This window comes from Rissa tridactyla, chromosome W (assembly GCF_028500815.1).
Source record: "Rissa tridactyla isolate bRisTri1 chromosome W, bRisTri1.patW.cur.20221130, whole genome shotgun sequence".
Classification (NCBI taxonomy): domain Eukaryota; kingdom Metazoa; phylum Chordata; class Aves; order Charadriiformes; family Laridae; genus Rissa; species Rissa tridactyla.
Genome location: NC_071496.1, coordinates 6,299,455 through 6,321,226, shown reverse-complemented (window position 1 = coordinate 6,321,226; position 21,772 = coordinate 6,299,455). Strand labels below are relative to the sequence as shown.

The window sequence follows — 21,772 nt, the reverse complement described above, 5'->3', positions numbered from 1 at the left end:
AGATAGATTGTCAATATGTTAGGGGGATTTCATAGTATGAGTCCTGTTAACAATATCTATTGTTCCATGTTAATTCACATTAGTAAATAGTGTGCAACACATTTGGCTTGTTATTGGTAAAATACACTGATACACTTCAATTGCATGATATTATGAAATTATTTTTCACTAAAAAGAGTACTTTTTTAAAAAGTGCTGTTTGAGTTAGAATTCGTAAAATGTTATTGTTCACATAATTTTAATTGCACTACAACAAAGGAGGCATAGTTGGACACAAAAGCACATTTATCAAGTACCTGCTGCAAACTGCAAGTGTTCAAGTACAATATATTAATATAAACAAGTATCCACTTTCCTTATCTCCTTGTTGAGTCTGTTACTGAAAAGTGAAGGGGAAGATGAGCATGACATTAAACTTTTTTATGATAGATTCTTGAATGTGACTTGCCTAAATAGTTTGGTTTCATATTTTAAAATGCAAAGTGAATATTAAAAATACAGTAATATGAAATAAGTGGAGTATGGCAGCAGAATAGGTAAATCATCTAGCTACTAATCTAGAGGCATGAGTTTGTTCCAGTCTCACACTGAAAGCTGCCCCTAGCTTTAAATATGGTCCAGTTTTAAATATGTAGATGAAGGTGGCCAGACTTCATTCTAGCCACCTCTTTTCCAGTGTGCCTTTCTCCTGATAGCCCAACAGGCCTTTTGGCTTAAGCACACTTTTGACTTCTCATTTGAACAGAACCTAGATATCTCCATGAGTCTTTTATTCTTTGGTTGTAATCCTTGCCCACTCAGATGTGGTCTCCTGAACTGCACATTCACATATTCTTTCTCATAAACAAATGCCCTTCTGCTATGGTATCAAAGAAGGGAACATCTGGAATCCATTTTAACTTTCAGCTTTGCAAAGGATTGTTGCTATTACACAGTAGGCTTATCTTTTGCACTGGAACGCCTTGGTGTTGGAAAATCAAAAGTAACATGTAAACCAGATCTAGATGCCCACAAAGTTGTATCTTCTTTGTGGCTGGTGCTGTAAACAAAAGTGAGCTGGAGTCAAAGTGGAAGTTCTAAGCAACCTGTATGGTAGTAGTGAAGGAGCTGGCAATACGGTCTTCACCGCTATTGGAGTCTGCCTCTTCCATGATATTGAAATATGTTCCCTTTCAGTGGAAATCTCAGCTTCACTTTTACAATGGTAAGATGGCTATAAATCCACAACACAGATTTAATTTAATTTCATAGCACACTTGTATTTCATGCACCACTGCAGTAACTGTTGCGCCTCTTAAAACTAAGTCACTTCATGGTTGTTCTATTTAGTATAGCTTTATATATGGCTCACAGCAGCATTCAGGAAATATGGATTACTCCAAAGGGAGTTAGGTGGAATGAAGGAAAAATACATATTGTTTTAATTTCTGCTCCTTAAATAACATTTCCAAGCTCATTTTATAATTTAAATTGTGGTGCTGTGTTGTGAGATAAAATAGTTAACATTTTTAAGCCATGACAACATTTTTTTTTATTCTTCTTTACTTCCATATTAGATCAAGTCATAATACTACCTTTTAAAAAGTTTTAAATACAAATGGATTCAGTGTCATCGCTAAGTCCATAATAAAAATTATTTTAATGGTCCAAGGAGGTAAACAGACTATTGGATTTAGTCAAGAGAACACAAATGTTCCACAGTAAGCTATTCTATATGTGCTGTGTGGATCTTTCCAATTTGTCATGCCCTCCTTATACTGTGTCCAGCACTTTGGATGAATAAATCTCACTTCACAGAAGTTAAAATAATATTGAAATCCTGTCAGCTGGGGCTGACCAGTGGTTATGTCTTCCACAGGGTAATGCATTTGCAAGGACGTCAATCTCATTCCGCTCTGTGGCTCCATTTGATGGACACTTTTCCACAATAATAACAAGGCAAATTCTCATGCTTTCTGTGTGTCAGTGTCCTTGGCAGGTCTTGCAGCACATCTGTCTGAAGTATGCTCGACTGCAGAACTTGAACTTCAACACCAGTGGGCAATATGCCACTTTGTTCACATCTTTGCACTCTAATAATTAAGGGCATTAAAGAGAAAAAAATCAGAAATAAAAATTAAAGTACAAAGAAAAATTGACATTTAACATGCTGCTTCTCTATCCATCCACCTTGCCCTCTTTGTAATTACTCTTTCTAGTCCAGCCTAGTGCACACAATATATTTTAAAAGCCATAAAAATGTTTGCAGGGCTTCTCTCCCAGACATTTAGAAGTGTGCCCACTTTGTCTTGAAAGAATTAACATTTATTGGGATAAATGATCACTTTAGACAGCTAGGAAATACAAGTCATTTTTCTTACAATACTTTTATATTTTCTTTCTGAGGAGTTATTTTATTAATCTGTGAGAGGTTATCCAAAATCTAACATGATTCACACTATTTGGTACCATGCCTGTGCATTTGTAAGAATCCTTGAAATAGAATATGCATTGCAGCTAATGGGGATGGAGAAAGCAACGAGTGTTATAAATAAAGGAACTAACAGTGTGAGTTCAGTGACTGGACTGAATGGTGGATTATACTTTAGGCTTGGTTCCATACATCCATGCTGTCTTTTATGCAGGAGGAAAAGCCATTTTTATGCCTGTAATAGACATGTAAGAGCTTTTTTTCATACTTGTGTTTTCCCTACATGCTGAACTTACTGCCTCAGCAGCCATTGTCATACTGGCAGGCAACTCTTCCAGGAAGGGAGAACAAGAGCTCAACCACACAGAGGAAGAATTACTTCTTTTCTATCCCACACAGGTTGTATCTAAAGTGACTTGTGGGTGTACATTGCAGGAGCTGTGGTTCTCTTCTGGATCAGTTTCCTTTCTGTAGAAAGAAGGTGGGAATCGGGAATGGAATAGTTTGGTCCATGCCCAGGTCTTATTCTGATTATAGCTGGAGATATGGCTGTATCTGAGAGCTCAGTGGTACACTCAGGTTCTACAGCTCAGATGTTGCTCCTGCAGATTTGCTTTGCACTGGAGTCAATATTGTGATAGATGCCTGATAGGGTTTTAGTTAAAAGCATTTGCACAGTTTCTTCCAGACTGATATTAAAATAGGACTTTGGCAAGGAGCCTTGCCAAAGATGGAAGATGCATACTTCGAAAAAGCAAAACCCACAAGTTTGAATTGCAAAAATGAAGTGGTGGGAAGAATGAAATTAGATTAATTTCTCGGAAAATAATTTGTCTCAAAAGAATGCTGTAAATTTTTACTGTTTTAAGGTTACATTCAATACTGGCTTCCTCCTACAATCTTTCTCAAAACACAACAGCTATAAAGAAAATATGAATACAAAGGAGAGAAACTAGCAGTACTTTGACTATTGTCATATTTTGTATTGATTTGATATCTAGAAGTGAAGACTGGAGGCCATAATGCTGTTGCTCCAAGGCCTGACAGAACAACAGTCCTTGACTCCAAGATGTCTGTAAGCCAAATATAAGAGACAACAGACAGACACACCAAACAGGTAGGAAAAGAAAAAAGTAATAGTGAAACAAACACAATCATCATGTACAATCCTTCAGCTACTCCTACTTGTCTTCCTTCTACATACGACCTCCTAATACAATATTTTTGCTCCAGAACAGGTAGTTATGGACAGTGCGTTCATGCTGCAAGCATACTGTAGTAGCAAGTTACGTGCTTAGAAACAGAGTTGGATGTCAGCAGAAAAGACATTGGGGGTAGTTGGTTGAAACAGACATGTTTCTCTATCAGCAACTGTACATGGTCACTATTTTATTTCAAAAACTCTTCCCAAAAGAGGTCAAATATCTTCCAGAAATATTTCAGGTACTTGTGTTTGTGGAGACTGGGAATATAGGAGAGACAGATGGTGAATTATAATTGAAGTAAGGAAAAAAAAGGTTCACTTGATCTTGGCGAAATGTAAAAAGTTCACTCAATCCCAAAAATAACCCTCATATACATTGTATTTAGTTAAATACAGGTAAAGACACTAACTTCATTTTTGCTAAAAGTAGGATTTGAAATTATCCTATTTCATATTTCCTTACGTTATTCTTCCTCTTGACCAAACCTGGACCCTGTTCAGCCAATGCCATTTGGACAGCAGTGAGACAATATTCTGGAAGTTGTCCACAACTTCTGTTTTAAAAATCAGTTTTGAAATATATATAGTGGCCGATGAAGTAGCCTATTATTCATAGGGCTGTGGTTGAAAGGAAGAGGTTTAGTAGAGCCCTTTTTGTTCCTAGTAACTACTGTTAATAACTTTAAATAATCTACATGCTTTAATCTCTTCTTTTCTGAACTTTGTGGCCAGATCAGACAATATTATGATATTAAGTATCACATTACAGTAATAAAAACACAGAATGTCACTGTGCCTTCAGCTAAAGAGACTGCAAAGACATACCACAAGAAATACAAGGAAAACTGAAATGACATAAAAATAGATAAAACAGTTTTTCAGGTAAAGTTTCAGATGGCCATTAGCAGTCTAGATTCATCAGATATATATATATACACACACACATACGCTTAAGAGAATAAAATCATTCTGAATACATTTCAAATTGTGTGGTACATGCTGCGTGTAGTTCACTTCCAACAGCAAATGTAATGTTACCCTCATCAGTGGCAGTCTGTCAAAACCTTGTCTATAATATTCTAAATCTCCAGCGAAGAGTTTAAAGAAAACAAAGAGCTAAAGCAGATGTGAAATGTGACAAGATATATTGTAACTTTTACTATTTCTATATCCCCAAAATTTTGACTCTTATTTAATGTAAACAACCTTTACTTTCCCCGAGAAAGTGCTTTTAAACTTTACTAACATGATCATTACACTGTGGAGTGGCTCAAGCTTTCTCAAAATCATGTATGTACTTATCTCGGGTTACCAAAATTAAATTGTCCGGAAATTGATACATGGGTCCCATAGGCTGTGAGCACCGGTGTTTGGGGAGCGAAGGGAATCAGGAGATTCTCTGGGGTTTGAAATGGGAAGGGAATCCCCATAGCTAGTCTGACCCTGCTGCAAAACCCCCACAGCGGGGCCCAAAGCACAAGGCAGTACTATTAGTTGGCATGTGGACAAAGTCTCTGCATGCGAGCAGATATGCTCTGCTATGCACATGGACTCTCAAGGGGCAGAACCCTCCCTCTGAGAGGCCTGACTCCTTCCCTGAAACCCAAATACAGATACACAGTTCGCATACCACTGTACCTGGAGAGAGACAGATGCAGGCATACAGGCACAGAATACTCCTTTCACAAATACATCCACAAGGAAATACCAGCACTGAAATACTTCTTGCTTAGAAAGTATTATCTTTCCAAAAATAGTTGTTGTGCTCTTTAGGATTAATTAGTTCTTGAAATCTTAAAAGCTTTCCATCATCTCTAGTATGCTGAAAAAAATATGCCTCCCTGTTTAAAGGGTAACACTTTACTAACACAAGAGATGTCAGCTCCTCTTGTGCCTAAGAGGACTTTTTTTAAGCCAAGCGTAAGCAAAAAATGTGCAATACGTGCACATTATTCTGCAAACACTCTGTGCTTCTTAAATTCAGCATTTAATAGTAGCTCTGAAATGTTTATAAATTAGGATATATATTTAAGAAATGCTTGCCAAAATATTGAAAAAAATACTTTTAAGACAAATTTTTTGTCTAATTTGGGGATAGGGGACCCTTAGTATTTTATGGATTGCAACTAGGTTCTTCTGAAAGAATGTAGGTATTTTAAATTGTTAAATGAACTTTGAGGTTACATTTACTTTTGAGCCATTTGAGCCACTTAACCGCTTACAAATAATCAGTGGTTTCCAGTAAATACCTTCAATATGGGACAAAAGTAAACATGGGGTGCTAAGTGGCGATGTATTGGGAACTGTATCTACTGGAAGAGATTGTGCTATATCTTTTTCCCCTCAATTCTTCCTAGGACTTATTAGCTCAAGCAAAGTACTGTGCTAATGAGGCTGCACGCTGTCAGTAAGGAGCTGGCTTATGCCTGGCCAACTCAGAATGCAGGCCAAAGAGCTGAAGACCATCTGGAATACTAAGTAAGTGGTTTTCAAAATTTTTAATTTGCAGTTCCCAAAAATTTTCCAGTGAAGATGCAGGTCCCTGGAAAACTCTATTGCCAACAGGATTGCTTTTCATAGTTTCCCTGCACAGTTCTACTTTAAAGAAGTCCGTGGCCACCCAGTGTCCATAGATCACACACAGAAAATCCCTGATTGTATTCATCTATGAGATCAGTGTATTTTCCTGATAATATTAAAGAATTAATAACATAAGGACTATAAATAAGAACATGATTTTTTCACCTTGAAATTAAGAGGAGATTGAGACTAATCATGCACTTAGAAGTACTTTATTACTTCCTTACTTTGGAGAAAGGCATCTGTGTTTGGAAATAAAATATCTGTTAGCCTTTGAGCTTTAAAGGGCAGAATCTTTCCTAGATTGATAATCATCACCTAAAGATTACTTAAGAGTATGAAACATAAAAATGGGAATTAAAGTAACCAAGTAAAATTCTATTATGAAGATGCTTTTCAAATGACAACATGGGATGATAAGCCTCTATTTAAAATTAAAACTTCCAAGCAGTAAATTACAGTGCTCATAGTGAATAATCAGTGTATTTCTGGGAAGATTTTAGTATGCTCCATTTCATTACAGACATCTCAATTTGACATACTTTTATGACAACTTTGAATCTATGGCGTGAACCTGAATGGATACAGAAGGTATTAAATGAACACCAAATCAGGGAAGATTGTAGCATAAATTTGCCTTTTTTGATTTAAAATCAGAATATTTGTTCCATATAAATAGGATATTAAACTTCAGTGTAGTTGGAGAACCTGTGTAAAAGGTACTCCATTATATACTGTACAGAGATTAGTTACATTAAAAGGAGCAGCTTTAGTGACATTGCGAAGTCAAGCACTCAAAATTTAGGGAATACCTGTTTTAAGAGAACTATTATTGCTGTGCAATCTTTATTTTTGGACATGTGTGTTTTGGTAATTTTTGATTCCTTTTCCCCTTCCACACAAAATGGAATGTACTCATCTGGTGAGCAACTATTCTTAATTTTTACAATCAGTAAGGAAACTTTTTTTTTACTGCCTAGCACTCAAATTGTACTTTGACGACAGAATTTCCTAATAGGTTGGCTTGGACAATTTGTGAGTCCAGATCTGGAGCCTTTCATACACATTAATAATCTTATTTTGACATTATTATCTAATATATCCTCTAGCAAAAATATGTTATGATGAAGTTAGTTAATAGTCTGATTAAATTAGGTTGTATCATGTAAAAAATACTGTAATTATTTTAAACAAGCATTATAAATCCAAGAAATTCAAAGTTAATTAGAAGAAGCCGAAAAGTAAGTCAAAGTATAAGAACAGGCTTGTAGCACCATGCAGCATTAAATCTGTGGTCCCAGTCTTTCAACGAACATGCAATCAACTATTTTTGCCACTACATTATCATGTTAACCACTGATGGAGCAGGTAACAGTTCAGCGGATGAGAAGTATATCATGCTCCCCCTGCTATGATGGACATTTCCATTGAACCAATAAAGAGACTGGAAAATTAATGACAAAAAATTATAGTATTTTGTCTATGACTTAGGCTTTTAAGGGTGTTTTTTTAAACGAATAACCTGTATTTAGGTTTTTATTGGCTTCACCTTTGAACTACAATGACTAATTAGAAAATAATTGTAAAAAATTCATTCACAGTCTGAGAGATGATGTAATGCAGACTTTTACTAATAAATTAATGCAGTGATATTGATCACGTCGCTTTACTCTTTCCAGAATAAATTATATTAAGATGGCAAACTTACCTTCTGTGTTGGAAATGGGAGTACTGTCACATTTACTTTCACACTGCTGCATTGATGGAGGTCTAAGTGGTTCTGGACACTCACTGGATGCTTGTCCAGTGTATGAGAGGCACTGTACTGTTCGCATCTGTTGCCCAAGACCACACTGTGCAGAACACTAAAAATAAGAGATAAAAAAGTAAAACAACTTGGATCCAATTTTTAAATGTAAAACAAGATAACAGGAAAGCAATCAGGAACAGTACACATAGACAAATTAAAAAAAAAGACAAGCAACTGAAGAGATTTGGTTAATACATAAAATAATTTTCATAAAATAGCTTAGATTTTTGGGGTTTTTTTGACAGTATATGCAACCACTTGTCTTTCAAAGAAAATAAAACACAATGCAATGTTAGCTTCCTGAACAGCTTGGATTTGAGGTATGAGAATATAATTTACACTATTTCATATATCATGTCTGAATTTAAGTTCATGTTTTCAAGAGAGAAATCATTTACTTTAGAACAAAGAAGAAAAAACAAGGAGAACAAGAATTCAAATCTGCTAGAGCACTTTTTCATAGAAAAAGGAAAGTATCTTTTAAACAAAAATACTTTGCTGTTTTAAAATATTTTTGAATTTCAATAACTAAACAGTGTTTTTAAGACATATCAACTTAAGATAAATGCACATCTGGACAACTAGCATAAAAGAAAAGTCAATTAGACTGTAATACCACAAATTATTTTCCCATGGTTAGTTAAGCTAAGGTGTTTTATTTTCATTAGTGGGAAATTAGTCAGCAAACTTAGAAACTGAAATATCAAGTTATCGTTTAATAACAGGCCATTGATCATAATTGAGATGCAAAAACACAATGAAAGAAGGAAATTCAGTATATCCTATTTAGAATCACTGCATAACGGCAGCACCATTCAGCCTGTGCTGTAACAATTTAGATCCCTGTCTGGTAATTAAGTGTATTTTATGTAAAATTATATAGATCCTGGAAGGTTTTTTTGGGTGGCTATATATCTTAGTAAAATTTTAATTGGCTTTGTATTTCCATCATGTTTCTCAACTAAGTTAAATGTGTTTTAAAAATACTAAACCTTGCAACATTGCTGTATCCCAAAATCCCCTTCTAAAAAGCTGTAAAAAGGACTATTTAATTTTTTAAGAAATGCATATGGAAACTCATCCAGTAGAAACTATATTACTGTCAGCAAATACTTTATAGTTCAGCAGACAACTATCATTCATAATAACATTTCAATCTGAGACAAACAGGGGAGAAGCTTTTCTTCAGTCATGGGAACCATCTCATCCATTTCCAGCAACATCTTATCCTTAAAGGTACTAATGTGTAGGAGACTAACAGCAATAAATACTTATATGAATTATCTTACCTGTCCCCAGTCTCCAGTAACCCAGCGAGGAGGAGGACATCGGCCTAAACTACAGCGGATGCGGACTGGAGGTTTACTTTCCTCCTGGCATTGTGTGACTGGGAAAGTTTTTAAAAGATCGCTGCTTTTGCACAGAACAATTCGGTGTTTGAATCCTGGGCCACACTTTGGTGTGCACTGAAAAAATATTTATATAAATGAATAATGAAAATCTCAGTAAAAAGTCAATAAACGTGTCAGAAATTCTATTATGGAAAATAGAAGAATATATTTATGTTCTTATAATTAAACTATAATCACAATTTTCCAGATATGATAATGATAATTTTAAAATGTTTAGAAACACAAGCAAGCTGACTGACGATTGCTTTATTAAGTTAAAGTTTTTATAAGTTTTAATTTGATAAAAGCAGATTTTCTTTGCTATTTATATTTAGGCTATTGTATTACTATTTACTTTTATATATAAAAAGCCTTTAGGTTAGGTTTAAGAAAAGCACTTTGCTGCAAAGTAGAAAGGTCTACCACATGTAACATTATTATGAAACAAACTTGAGTGTGCATTTCAGAAATTAAAAGTAGAACTTAGTACAGTCTTTCTCCACCTCATTTACAGACCACTGAGCTACAATGAACACATCTTCCCCAATAAACATATGGGAAGATAAATGTTTTACTGGACTCCACAGAAACCAGATTATTGGTTCAGAGAAATACTGTACCCTCTCCCCTACAATGCATGCTTTTCTTTCCTATTTAAATTTTAATTCTGTTTTCTCAGAGTTCTTGTTTTTCCCCTTTTATTGCTCCTCTGCTCGTTCTAACAGCAAGCAGATAAAACAGTAATTAGAAAAGGAGCAGGTCTAAAGACCTCTGCTTTTCCTCCTCTTTCTTCATATTGGTTCCCCCTGCCTTCTCCTTCCTTTTTCCTACTGACTATTAACTGACATTTACATTAGCATAACTGCAGAATGGAAAAGAGGCAAGTGCTAACAAAATTAAGACCTTCCCCAAATCAGTCCCTCTTTAACAATTGAGCAGGAGTTTTTGCAAGGACAGTTTTAGAATTCCCTATAGGCATGTTAACCTTTATCCTGTAAGCGTATCTGTAGTATTTGAATCAGAATCACTTTCTGATGCCATAAATCCTACACAAAGATTATGCTAAACCTGTCAAGAGTGGAACGGCATTTCATATGAAAGCAGCTGCAGAGACAAAACATTATCTGGTAAATAATACTATGTGGAACTGAGGCAAAATTCAAGAGGTGGCATGCCAAAGACCTTCCACCCATCAAAACAGGTCATTATATAACTGGGGGAAAAAGAAAAAACCCTAAGATTCGTTTTCAGAAAATGACTTGAGTGATCCAAACTTTACTGTTGTATGCCTAATTCTGAAGCATCTCTACCTAACCAAAAAAGAACAGAAAAGAGATAATGTTGGAAGGACCCGCCTGCCATCGTAAGAGTAGTCTACGGATTAGTGATCAGTTCACTTTGTAGAACAGCAGGAGACAGAGAGGCTTGAAACCCCTCAGAGTTGCACAGAGCTGTGTTCTGCACTCTGAGTGTTGCATTCTAAAACCAGAAATATTATAAAAATGCAAGAAAGCAAGATATCACCAACCCACTGTTAAAATAGACAGCTATTGCTGTACCTCATGTGGAACTCAGTTCATTAGACATGCTCTAAGAATGCCTTCTAAATTGAGGCCTTTGGAGAGGATATGTGGACAAATGTCTAGTGTGTGAATCACTGTGTGGCTTTGGAAAGAGGTTGGCACTCAGCTTCTCTTATGTGTCAAGACAGGCAAGTAGAACTTCTGATAATCAGTGAATAAATGTCAAAATCCAATGTGCCTATGGAGTTTCATAATCTCTAGAATGTGGTAGCAAATAAGCAGGAGTCTGATGATCAAAATTTGAGTTCAGGTGCATCCATTTTCTAGTCCGGCTTGAAGACACATTCTTTTATCTATGTCTAAGCTGCCATTTGAGAAAAATCTTTCAGTTACTGATACCAGAAGAAAACAACATCCTTTAAAAAACCCACTTTTTTGGAATCAGTCAAAATTCCACTAAATACGATGGGCTACACCCTGTCCCCAGAAATAAAAGTGAAGTAAGGAAATAGGTTGCCTACAATAATACTGAATCACCAAAAATAAAAAGCATCAGTAGAATTTGACAAAAAATGTATGTCTCCACAGCAAATGAAAGACAGAATATACAGACACAAAAAACCCAGGGAAGTGTCTCCCATTACCACATGCTTCTAGAATTTTTGACTCACTCTGTGGAAGTCCTGACTAACAGTAATATGAATGCAAAGTAAATGTGCTTGTCTGATAAGGCTCTTCCCAAGAAATCCTTAGATTTTTTTTTCTGGTTTATATTTTATTATCTGTAAAAATATAAAAGAAGTAATTTATAGTGGGCAGAATAATTCAGTCAAAGCTTAACTACTGCAAAGCATAAAAAATTTTATGGCAAAACTGATGTTACCTGAGAATGACTACATTCTGCTAGGCAAGCCACTGTTAGCTTTAATTACTATTTGATATAACCACTTTTACATTCTCCTAAAACATTATTTAATCTCTATGTTTACAAAATGTTTTTGTTTCTCTGACCAAAAAGATACAGAATTTCCTGATAATTATCACTGAAGACTAAAAAAAATGTATAACTATATTGATGCTCAAGTGCATTAGCATATAAAAGTTCTAAAACTGCTTAATTTGTATCACGTATTGCTTGTTTTGACTATAAAAACAAAGCTTTAGAACTTGCATTCCAGAGAAAAGTAGCAAGATTTGCCATTGGCTTCAATAGAAGCAGTATTCAACTCTTCCACTTTTTGAGTTCACTCTTGTTTTCATTTTCATGCTTCCGTCAGAATAAAAAAGTTTATATGCATATTACTATAGGGATTTAAATACACTATATTTCTGGGAACACTGAACAAAAAAAAAAAGCCATTTTTCTCATTGTATTAAAATGGTATCACCAGTCTGCCAAGTTGCACCAGGCAAAATTCATATCAGAAAGAAGTCAGAACTTTTTCACAATCCTGACGAAATACCACCACAACCAGAAGCTTATCAGAGCTTTAATCTTTAGATTAGAACATTTTTTATCAAAATTATAACACATTCCTGTTGTATAAAAGCCTGGTTGTGAAGGCGTTTAAAAGCTGTTCAAGCTTCTTACAAGGCTGGCAATGTTGATGGATCTAAGGATGATGTATTAGTGAGCGAAGTCTAGAGGAGGTAGCTAAAGAGGAATAGTATATAGTCAACATATATTTATGGCTCTTTAACTTGTCATACGGATACTATTATTTGTTAGTACTGAGATGATGCCCGGATATTCCAATCAGAAATAAAGTATCATGGTAACGCACACAAAGATCTTACAAACTATCAATGCCACGGATGTGCTTTGAAAGAGTCTTCAACTGAACTACCCTTTCTACTCATCCATTCTTTCCATCTCACTCCTTTCCTTTCTACTCTTTCCAAGTGAGAGTCATTTTCAAAGGGCTGGAATACACTGTACCTTTTCAGGTAGGGACAAGGACCATTTTAAACTTTTTCTGCCTTGATTATGGTACCTTACTTCTTGTGTGAAATGCTGGCTAACAGTGGGGTAAAAAAAAATGTTCTGCATGTAGACCAAGACACACTTCAAGATTCAGCTGTGACCACATGGAGAGCCCGTGCTAGAGAAGGCTCCTGGTTGGAGAAGTTTGTGGAGGACTGTATCCTGTGGGAGGGACCCCACACTGGAGCAGGGGAAGAGTGTGAGGAGGAAGGAGAGGCAGAGACAACGTGTGAACTGACTGCAACTGTCCTCTCCCCCTGTGCTGCTCGGGGGAGGAGGAGGTAGAGAATTTGAGAGTTAAGTTGAGCCCAGGAAGAAGGGAGGAGTGGGGGGAATCATAGAATTGTTAGGGTTGGAAGGGACCTTAAAGATCATCTAGTTCCAACCCCCCTGCCATGGGCAGGGACACCTCCCACTAGATCAGGTTGCTCAGAGCCCCATCCAGCCTGGCCTTAAAAACTTCCAGGGATGGGGCTTCCACCACCTCTCTGGGCAACCTGTTCCAGTGTCTCACCACCCTCATGGTGAAGAACTTCTTCCTAACGTCCAGTCTGAATCGTCCCATCTCTAGTTTTAATCCATTCCCTCTAGTCCTACCATTATGCAACATCCTAAAAAGTCCCTCCCCAGCTTTCTTGTAGGCCCCCTTAAGATACTGGTAGGCCACTATAAGGTCTCCTCGGAGCCTTCTTTTCTCCAGACTGAACAACCCCAACTCTCTCACTCTGTCCTCATAGGAGAGGTGCTCCAGCCCTCTGATCATCCTCGTGGCCCTTCTCTGGACACGTTCCAGCACGTCCATATCTCTCTTGTAGTAGGGGCTCCAGAATTGGACGCAGTACTCCAGGTGGGGTCTCACGAGAGCAGAGTAGAGGGGGAGAATCACCTCCCTCGACCTGCTGGCCACGCTTCTCCCAATGCAGCCCAGGATACGATTGGCTTTCTGGGCTGCTAGTGCGCACTGACGGCCCATGTTGAGCTTCTCGTCCACCAGCACCCCCAAGTCCTTTTCTTCAGGGCTGCTCTCAAGCCAGTCACTGCTCAGCCTATATCAGTGCTTGGGATTGCCCCGACCCAGATGGAGGACCTTGCACTTGGTCTTGTTGAACTTCATGAGGTTGGCATGGGCCCGCCTCTCCAGCCTGTCAAGGTCCCTCTGGATGGCATCCCTTCCCTCCAGCGTCTCAGCCGCCCCACACAGCTTGGTGTCATCAGCAAACTTGCTGAGGGTGCACTCAATCCCACTGTCCATGTCGCTGACAAAGATGTTAAACAAGACCGGTCCCAGTACTGATCCTTGAGGGACTCCACTTGTCACTGGCCTCCACTTGGACATGGACCCATTGACAGCCACTCTTTGGGTGCGGCCATCAAGCCAGTTCTTTATCCACTGAATTGTCAGTCTATCAAACCCATATTTTATCAGCTTGGAGACCAGGATATCATGCGGGACAGTGTCAAAGGCTTTGCTCAGGTCCAGGTAAATGACATCAGTTGCTCTCCCCTTGTGTGTTGAAGCTGTAACCTTCTTCTCATAGAAGGCCACCAGGTTTGTCAGCACCAGGTTTGTCAGGCATGATTTGTCCTTGGTGAAGCTGTGTTGATTGTACCCAATCACCTCTCTGTTATTCTTCTGCCTCAGCAGTGCCTCCAGGAGGGTCTGCTCCATAATCTTACCAGGCATGGAGGTGGTTTACGATTTGGCTTTATTTCTCATTACCCTACTCTGATTTGATTGGTAATAAATTAAATTAATTTCCCCAAGTTGAGTCTGTTTTGTCTGTGACAGTAATTGCTGAGTGATCTCCCTGTCCTTATCTCAACCCACAAGCCTTTCATTATATTTTCTCTCCCTGTCCATCTGAGGAGGGGGAGTGATAGAGTGGGTTGATGGGCATCCAGCCAAGGTCAACCCACCACAATTTGTCTACACAACTAGTTTCTTCAGCTAAGAAGAACAGATGGAGATTATAAAAGCATGAAATTCAACAACAGCTTCCATGGTAGCTCACAGAACTGTGATTTAACATGCAGATATTACTACTTTTAAGTACTGCGTAGACTATTATTAACTAATAATGGATGGTGTCTCCATCCTTGGTGATATTCAAAACCCATCTGGACGTGGTCCTGGGCAGTCAGCTCTAGGTGTCCCTGCTTGAGCAGGGGAAGCTGGACAAGATGACCTCCAGAGGTTCCTTCCAACCTCAGTCATTCTGCAATTCTGTGAACTATGTTACCTGTATTAACAAATTATGGTAAGAGCTGTTCTGTACCACTTCTATGGGTGCTCACAGTGATGCTAGTAGGCCTCCTTCTTTATACTATGAATTTCGAGAGGCTGTAACAATTTTTGGAGCTAAAAGTATCTGTGCATAGAAGAGATCTGTGCAACTAAGGCACATTAATCTTCTTTATAGTATGCAGTGATTTATAATTTATTTTTAATGAAAGACTGTTTAAAGGCAAGAAAATACACAGAAAATGGGATACAATGAATCATGGGTATAACATTGGCAGATCATTCCAGTTTAATAGTCTCTTTTCTTTTTTTTAGACAAAGTAGAACAGTTCTAACTTACCTGGGCTTCAGTAAAGTATTTGAAAGGGGGATTACAACTGGGTAAAGTTTAGGATTTGAGAGATTCAACCTGCAAAGACCTTCTAGGATCAGTCACGGGACTGATCTGATTAATATTTCTTTATATTCTACTTAATGATGTTCACACAAAAGCAGTTTCAGTTGTTCATCATTACTGAAATTAGTGGCTAGCACAGGTAAGTAACTGACCTTGATGCAACAGAGGTATGTTCTACAGAAAGAACTGGACAACTGTGAAGACATGAATAACTGAAATAAAGTGAAATTTGGCAGTATGATGTGCATTTCCCAAAAAAACATAACAAGAGCCTCTATTTAAACTGGGAGATCACTAACTGAAATGAAAAAAGGAGGATAAAGGTCTGGATATATTAACAGAGCATAAGATGACTAAGTAATCAACATGTGATAGCTGAGGAACAGGAGGAGGTTATTTAGGGTATACTGATACACTTTAGGTTATGGGTATGTTCAAGAGAGGCAGGAAACAAAAGGACAAGGCACATGTGAAACCTCCTCTAGGATATTATTTACATTTAACTCTAGTAATCCATTCCCAAAAACATGACTTCAAACTGAAATGTGAAAGCAGAATGTGTTCAAGATTAATTCCTTTCAGACAAAAAAAAAAACTTCTACAGATATGTGGGCACTCTCAGGAAGGAGACAGGAGACCTGGTCACCAAGGACATGGACAAGGCTGAGTTACTCAATGACTTTTTTGCGTCAGTCTTCACCAGCAAGGGCTCTAGCCACACTGCCCGAGCTGCAGAAGGCAAAGGCAAAGGCAAGAACTGGGAGAATGAGGAACCACTCTCTGTGGGAGAGGACCAGGTTCGAGACCATCTGAGGAACCTGAAGGTGCCTGAGTCCATGGGACCTCATGAGATACATCCGCGGGTCCTGAGGGAACGGGCAGATGAAGTTGCTAAGCCACTAGCCACCATATTTGAGAAGTTGAGGCAGTCCGGTGAAGTTCCCACTGACTGGAAAAGGGGAAACATAACCCCCATTTTTAAAAAGGGAAAAAAGGAAGACCCGGGGAACTACAGGACGGTCAATCTCACCACTGTGCCTGGCAAGATCATGGAGCAGATCCTCCTGGAAACTCTGCTAAGGCACATGGAAAATAAGGAGGTGATCGGTGACAGCCAACATGGCTTCACTAAAGACAAATCACGTCTGACAAATTTGGTGGCCTTCTACAACGGCATTACAGCATTGATGGATAAAGGAAGAGCAACTTACATCATCTACCTGCATTTGATACTGTCCCACATGACATCGTTGTCTCTAAATTGGAGACATGGATTTGACGGATGGATGGACTCGGTGGATAAGGAACTAGCTGGATGGCCACACTCAAAGAGTTGTGATCAATGGCTCAATGTCCAAGTGGAAACCAGTGACGAGTGACATTCCTCAGGGGTCAGTACTGGGACCAGTGGTGTTTAACATCTTTGTTGGCAACATGGACAGGGGGATTGAGTGCACCCTCAGCAAGTTTGCTGATGACACCAAGCTGTGTGGCACGGTCAACAGGCTGGAGGGGAGGGATGCCATCCAGAGGGACCTGGACAGGCTGGAGAGGTGGGCCTGTGCGAACCTCATGAAGTTCAACCAGGCCAAGTGCAAGGTCCTGCACCTGGGTCATGGCAATCCCAGGCACAAATACAGGCTGGGCAGAGAACGGCTTGAGAGCAGCCCTGAGAAGGACTTGGGGGTGCTGATGGATGAGAAGCTCAAAATGAGCAGGCAATGCGCACTTGCAGCCCAGAAAGCCAACCGCATCCTGGGCTGCATCAAAACAAGTGTGGCCAGCAGGTCGAGGGAGGTGATTCTGCCCCTCTACTCTGCTCTGGTGAGACCCCACCTGTGGTACTGTGTCTAGGTTTGGACCCCTCAGCACAAGAAGGACATGGACCTGTTGGAACAGGTCCAGAGGAGGGCCACGAAGATGATCAGAGGGCTGGAGTACCCTACGCTATGATGACAGGCTGAGAGAGTTGGGGTTGTTCATTCTGGAGAAGAGAAGGCTCCGGGGAGATCTTGTAGCAGCCTTCCAGTACCTAAAGGGGGCCTACAAAAAAGGTGGAGAGGGACTCTTTATCAGGGAATGTAGTGATAGGACAAGGGGTAATGGTTTTAAACTGAAAGAGGGGAGGTTTATATTAGATATTAGGATGAAATTCTTTACTGTGAGGGTGGTGAGGCACTGGAACAGGTTGCCCAGGGAAGATGTGGATGCCCCATCCCTGGAAGTTTTTAAGGCCAGGTTGGATGGGGCTTTGAGCAACCTGGTCTAGCAGTAGGTGTCCCTGCCCATGTCAAGAGGGTTGGAACAAGATGATCTTTAAGGTCCCTTCCAACTCTAACCATTCTATGATTCTATGATGAAATAATAACTGGAAAGGAAGAGGAGCTGTTTCAGATAACAAAAGCAAAAATATATAAACTGGCATGGAACTAAAATGTTAGAACACTTCTTGCAATTCAAAGGCTAAAGTTCAGGAATAGTTTTCCAAGAAGCAGTAGGACAAAACCCCAAATGAACTAATTTTAAAACAGACATTTTTGCACTCTGATTTGCATGTGATGCAGTCCCATCCAAATGTATCACAGATCAATCTATCTTCTTTCATCTGCACTGGCTCACATCCTTCAAATTTAATACTTGAATCAGGATAAGGTCACAATTTGGCTTATACTATAAGAGATATCACCATATTTAACAAAAGATGTTCTTTCTTTATTAAAGAGAATACCAATTTTCAGGTCTGTTGCTATGAAAGGTGATGCTTTACATCATCATGGTTGCTTCAGAAAAAACCTAGCAGATTATTCTGGCTTTTGATATTGTAAACCCATCATCTCAACTCTCCAGCTATTTGCCTTTTCAGGAAGCAATGGAAATGGAAATTGCTTTTTTCTTTAAGACAATTATCTCATACCAAATGGCTATTCGTGAAGGGGTGTGTGGGGGGGGGATTTGTTGGGTGCTTTTTGTTGTTTTTTTTTTTTATTACTACTTTACTATTCTATTTTTTATTTTACTATTTCTGTATTATGATTAATAACAACAGGTCATAATCATTTGACAAAACAACAGAACTGACAACATAGAAGAAAAAAAAGAAATATTAATGAAAAAACCCTCCTTCATTACTCTATCAGGTTCAATCTGTCAGGTGTTGAATTTCTTATTAATCCTTTCTTATTAATCCTTTACTTAGCAAGCAGCAATAGGAAATGTACTAATATTCAGTGGTCAGAGCTCGTCTTCACTATTGCCAATAAACTAACACAGCAACATTTCCTTACTTCTGACCAGTCCAAAGCGACCCACTGTGGGGGACAGGACTGATTGTTACAGGACTCTTTTTCAATAGGCCGGTGCGTTAAACAGTTGGTATTGTCCAGTGTCTCCTCCTCAGAAGGTCCAATCTTTCTGATGCAGAGAACTGTTCGTGAACGCATTCCTCCATCACAGGTCTTACTGCATTCTGACCAATCTCCTATAAACCATCTGTATAGAAAAAGTTAGGAGGCTCAGTTAATGCATTTCAGAAACAGAGTAGATAATTACGCAAACCCAGAATCCAAATAGTTTAAATTACTAAACCTAAATCATTGTTAACAATACATAGGTCTCTTCACTGAGCATTTTAATTTATGCCTCACTGCAATCATATCTTCCAATAATAATAATACTTTGTATTTTTCTAGAGCAGCAATTTCCAGCCTAGGCTATAGTAGTCAGAAAGGAGTGTTGAGCCTGACAAAACTGCAGCTATTTAAGTAGATTTGTACTAGACTTGTATGAAATTATTCCTCTGAAAGTGGTTTGCAACTGGACATGTTTGTGAATCACTGCTGTAGATTAAAGCACAAGTTAAAATCCAAGATGCTTGCCTCTCTAGTATCATTGCAATAAAATAATTTGATCTCAAAATTGGGCTTTCTGAGATTTAATTCTCATCTAATTATGAAACATTTCTAAACTTTTTCATAGAAGGCTATAATGAAATGCAAAATATTCTTATTTATTAGAGTAAGTAAAGCAAACACTAGTGAAACATAATTCATCACATAAAAAAAATGACCTCAACAAATATTTAAAAAATGTAAAGCACTGCATGATAGCTGCTAGAGGGACCTTCTGAGTGTTTGTGTGCACATAGTAAAAGTTGAGGGCTATACAGTATATTTAGATTACTTTATGATGCCACAGAGGTTAAAGCAGCTGTTAATTTGGCTGTAAAGTTTTTCTACTGATGAATGGTTAATGCAGCTCAATTCACTGGATATCTCTTCACATTGTAGAGCACATTGGGTCTTCCCCATCCTTTGCTCATCTTTGCAAAGGATGAAGGTGAAGTCTTATATGCTATCACATGCTGCCAACATGCCAAAAATGTCAGGCATGTCAGTCACTGTGGATGTTCCTGGAGGTATGCTTGGAGCTGCCCCATAAGATTTGTCATTTTCTGAAGCCTCTGTCAAAAAGATGTGGTGCTGTCCTGTCTTGTATTACAGAATATGTAATATATTCTAATATGAACCTAGATCAATGCAGAGATGCAAACAAATATGCCATATTCTGTCATTATTTTCCCAATGAAAGAGAATTAATTTGTGATTATTCACCACCAGACTTATGCTTTTACCACATTAGGGAGAATTAGAAGCTCTTCACAGCTTTGAGGAGACTGAAGTGTTAATTTTTAGTTGGTACTAAGATTTGCTCAAGTGCATTCTCAGGTACCTTTTATGGTTATACTGTATCTCACATGACAGTACTGTTCATAGGATCCAGAGAGAATTACCTATATCTTTTCTTGAAATCTGGAACTTTAGGAGTTACTTATTGTAATAGCAAACAAAATACTGTGAACAAACACAGTCTTTGCTGCTGTTCAGGAGCCTCAAGTATAACTGACATTCAGTTAGGAGGAGTAACATTTTCACCACAAGTGGAACTGTGCTAATTAAGAAAAGGAAATATTTGGCCACTCTGTTTAAAGAGTAAGCCTTACTGGGTGATAAATCTTCTAGCCAAAAGAGTCAAACTTCTTTGGGGAACTATCTTAAAAGATGGTATTTGAACAGCCTTCTAGATTACTTACGGGATCAGGAATCAAGAACTCTTCCTTAGGAGTTTGGCACTTTGTATTCACCCTGTGGTGAGCATCGTAATGGAGGCAGATGTGGGATGAACTGCTCTGACATATTCAAGCAGATGCTGATTAATACCCACTACCTGCTTTCTGAATTTTGATGACTTGAGTTTCACCATGTTCATCAATGTCCCTGCTGTTCTGGATGGAGAATCCAGAAGTGTCCCACTCTGTGGTGGTTTTTTTTTGTTTTTGTTTTTTAAATAATGTCAGTGCAACAAATAAAAATTAACTATGTTAGAATAACTATGTTAACACTACTTTTTAAAGTGCTAATTTGTTAATAGTTAAGCCACACAAAGGAAGGGATAGGGATGCGTTTGGTAAAAAGGAACTGACCAAACATGACCACTTCCCAAGTTCTGCTCTCAGTTACATGGTGTGAGAGTTTAGTTAGTGCACTTATAGCCATGCTAAACAGTGTTATACAAACAGAAATCAAGTGCATATCCTTGCAGGATAAGCATATATTTTATATTTACACAGATACTATAGGGACAATAATTTAGACCTGTTTGTTTGTGAAACAGTACGTCCACCTTCAAACACACTCAAGGTGAGAGCAGCATAATGGCTTCACTTCTGTTTACTTTATGTTAAATGAATATGGTACATGGTACAGGGGGAATAAGTGTAGAAGACAATGCTCTGCCATCCTGCAACGTGTCACCAAGCAGTTAGTACTCTAGGAAGAAACTGGCTTCATGAAGATGTGTTGGATTTTAATGCATTATAGTATTGTCTCGTTCCTCCTGGAGTTTTACAGTTTCTAAGAGACATTTAAAAGAGACCACAGTATTTCTTTACTGTGCAATATCTACACTTAATCAGTATTAATGATTTTCATGCCCAATTAGAATTAGCTACAGGTTATCACGAGCTCGTGAATCAATAAACTGTTGTATTATTTGTCTCAAAACGTAAGAAGGAGCTGTTGTGCATATGCTGAAATTATTTTCTAGTGCAAAATATCACAGCTGTTTCTAAACAGTTTTTGTAGAAAGATTAAGCTATGCTATAGGTCCTTATGAAATTTCATTTTTGAACAAATGTGTTTTTAATTATCTTTTCAATATGTAGCATACAGTTAC

General features: G+C 38.2%; 1 protein-coding gene across 1 annotated transcript in view; it reads right to left on the bottom strand.

Annotated features, from left to right (window-relative positions):
* Positions 1 to 1,962: 1,962 nt before the first annotated feature.
* The window catches only part of LOC128901951 (A disintegrin and metalloproteinase with thrombospondin motifs 6-like), a 175,204-nt gene continuing 155,394 nt past the window's right edge, over positions 1,963 to 21,772 (bottom strand). Inside the window, exons 21-24 of the mRNA XM_054184152.1 lie at positions 18,826 to 19,030; positions 9,294 to 9,470; positions 7,903 to 8,059; positions 1,963 to 2,072 (exon numbers count right to left, since the gene is read on the bottom strand). Of these exons, the coding sequence (XP_054040127.1) occupies positions 1,963 to 2,072; positions 7,903 to 8,059; positions 9,294 to 9,470; positions 18,826 to 19,030 (649 nt within the window). The remainder of the gene's footprint in view (positions 2,073 to 7,902; positions 8,060 to 9,293; positions 9,471 to 18,825; positions 19,031 to 21,772) is intronic.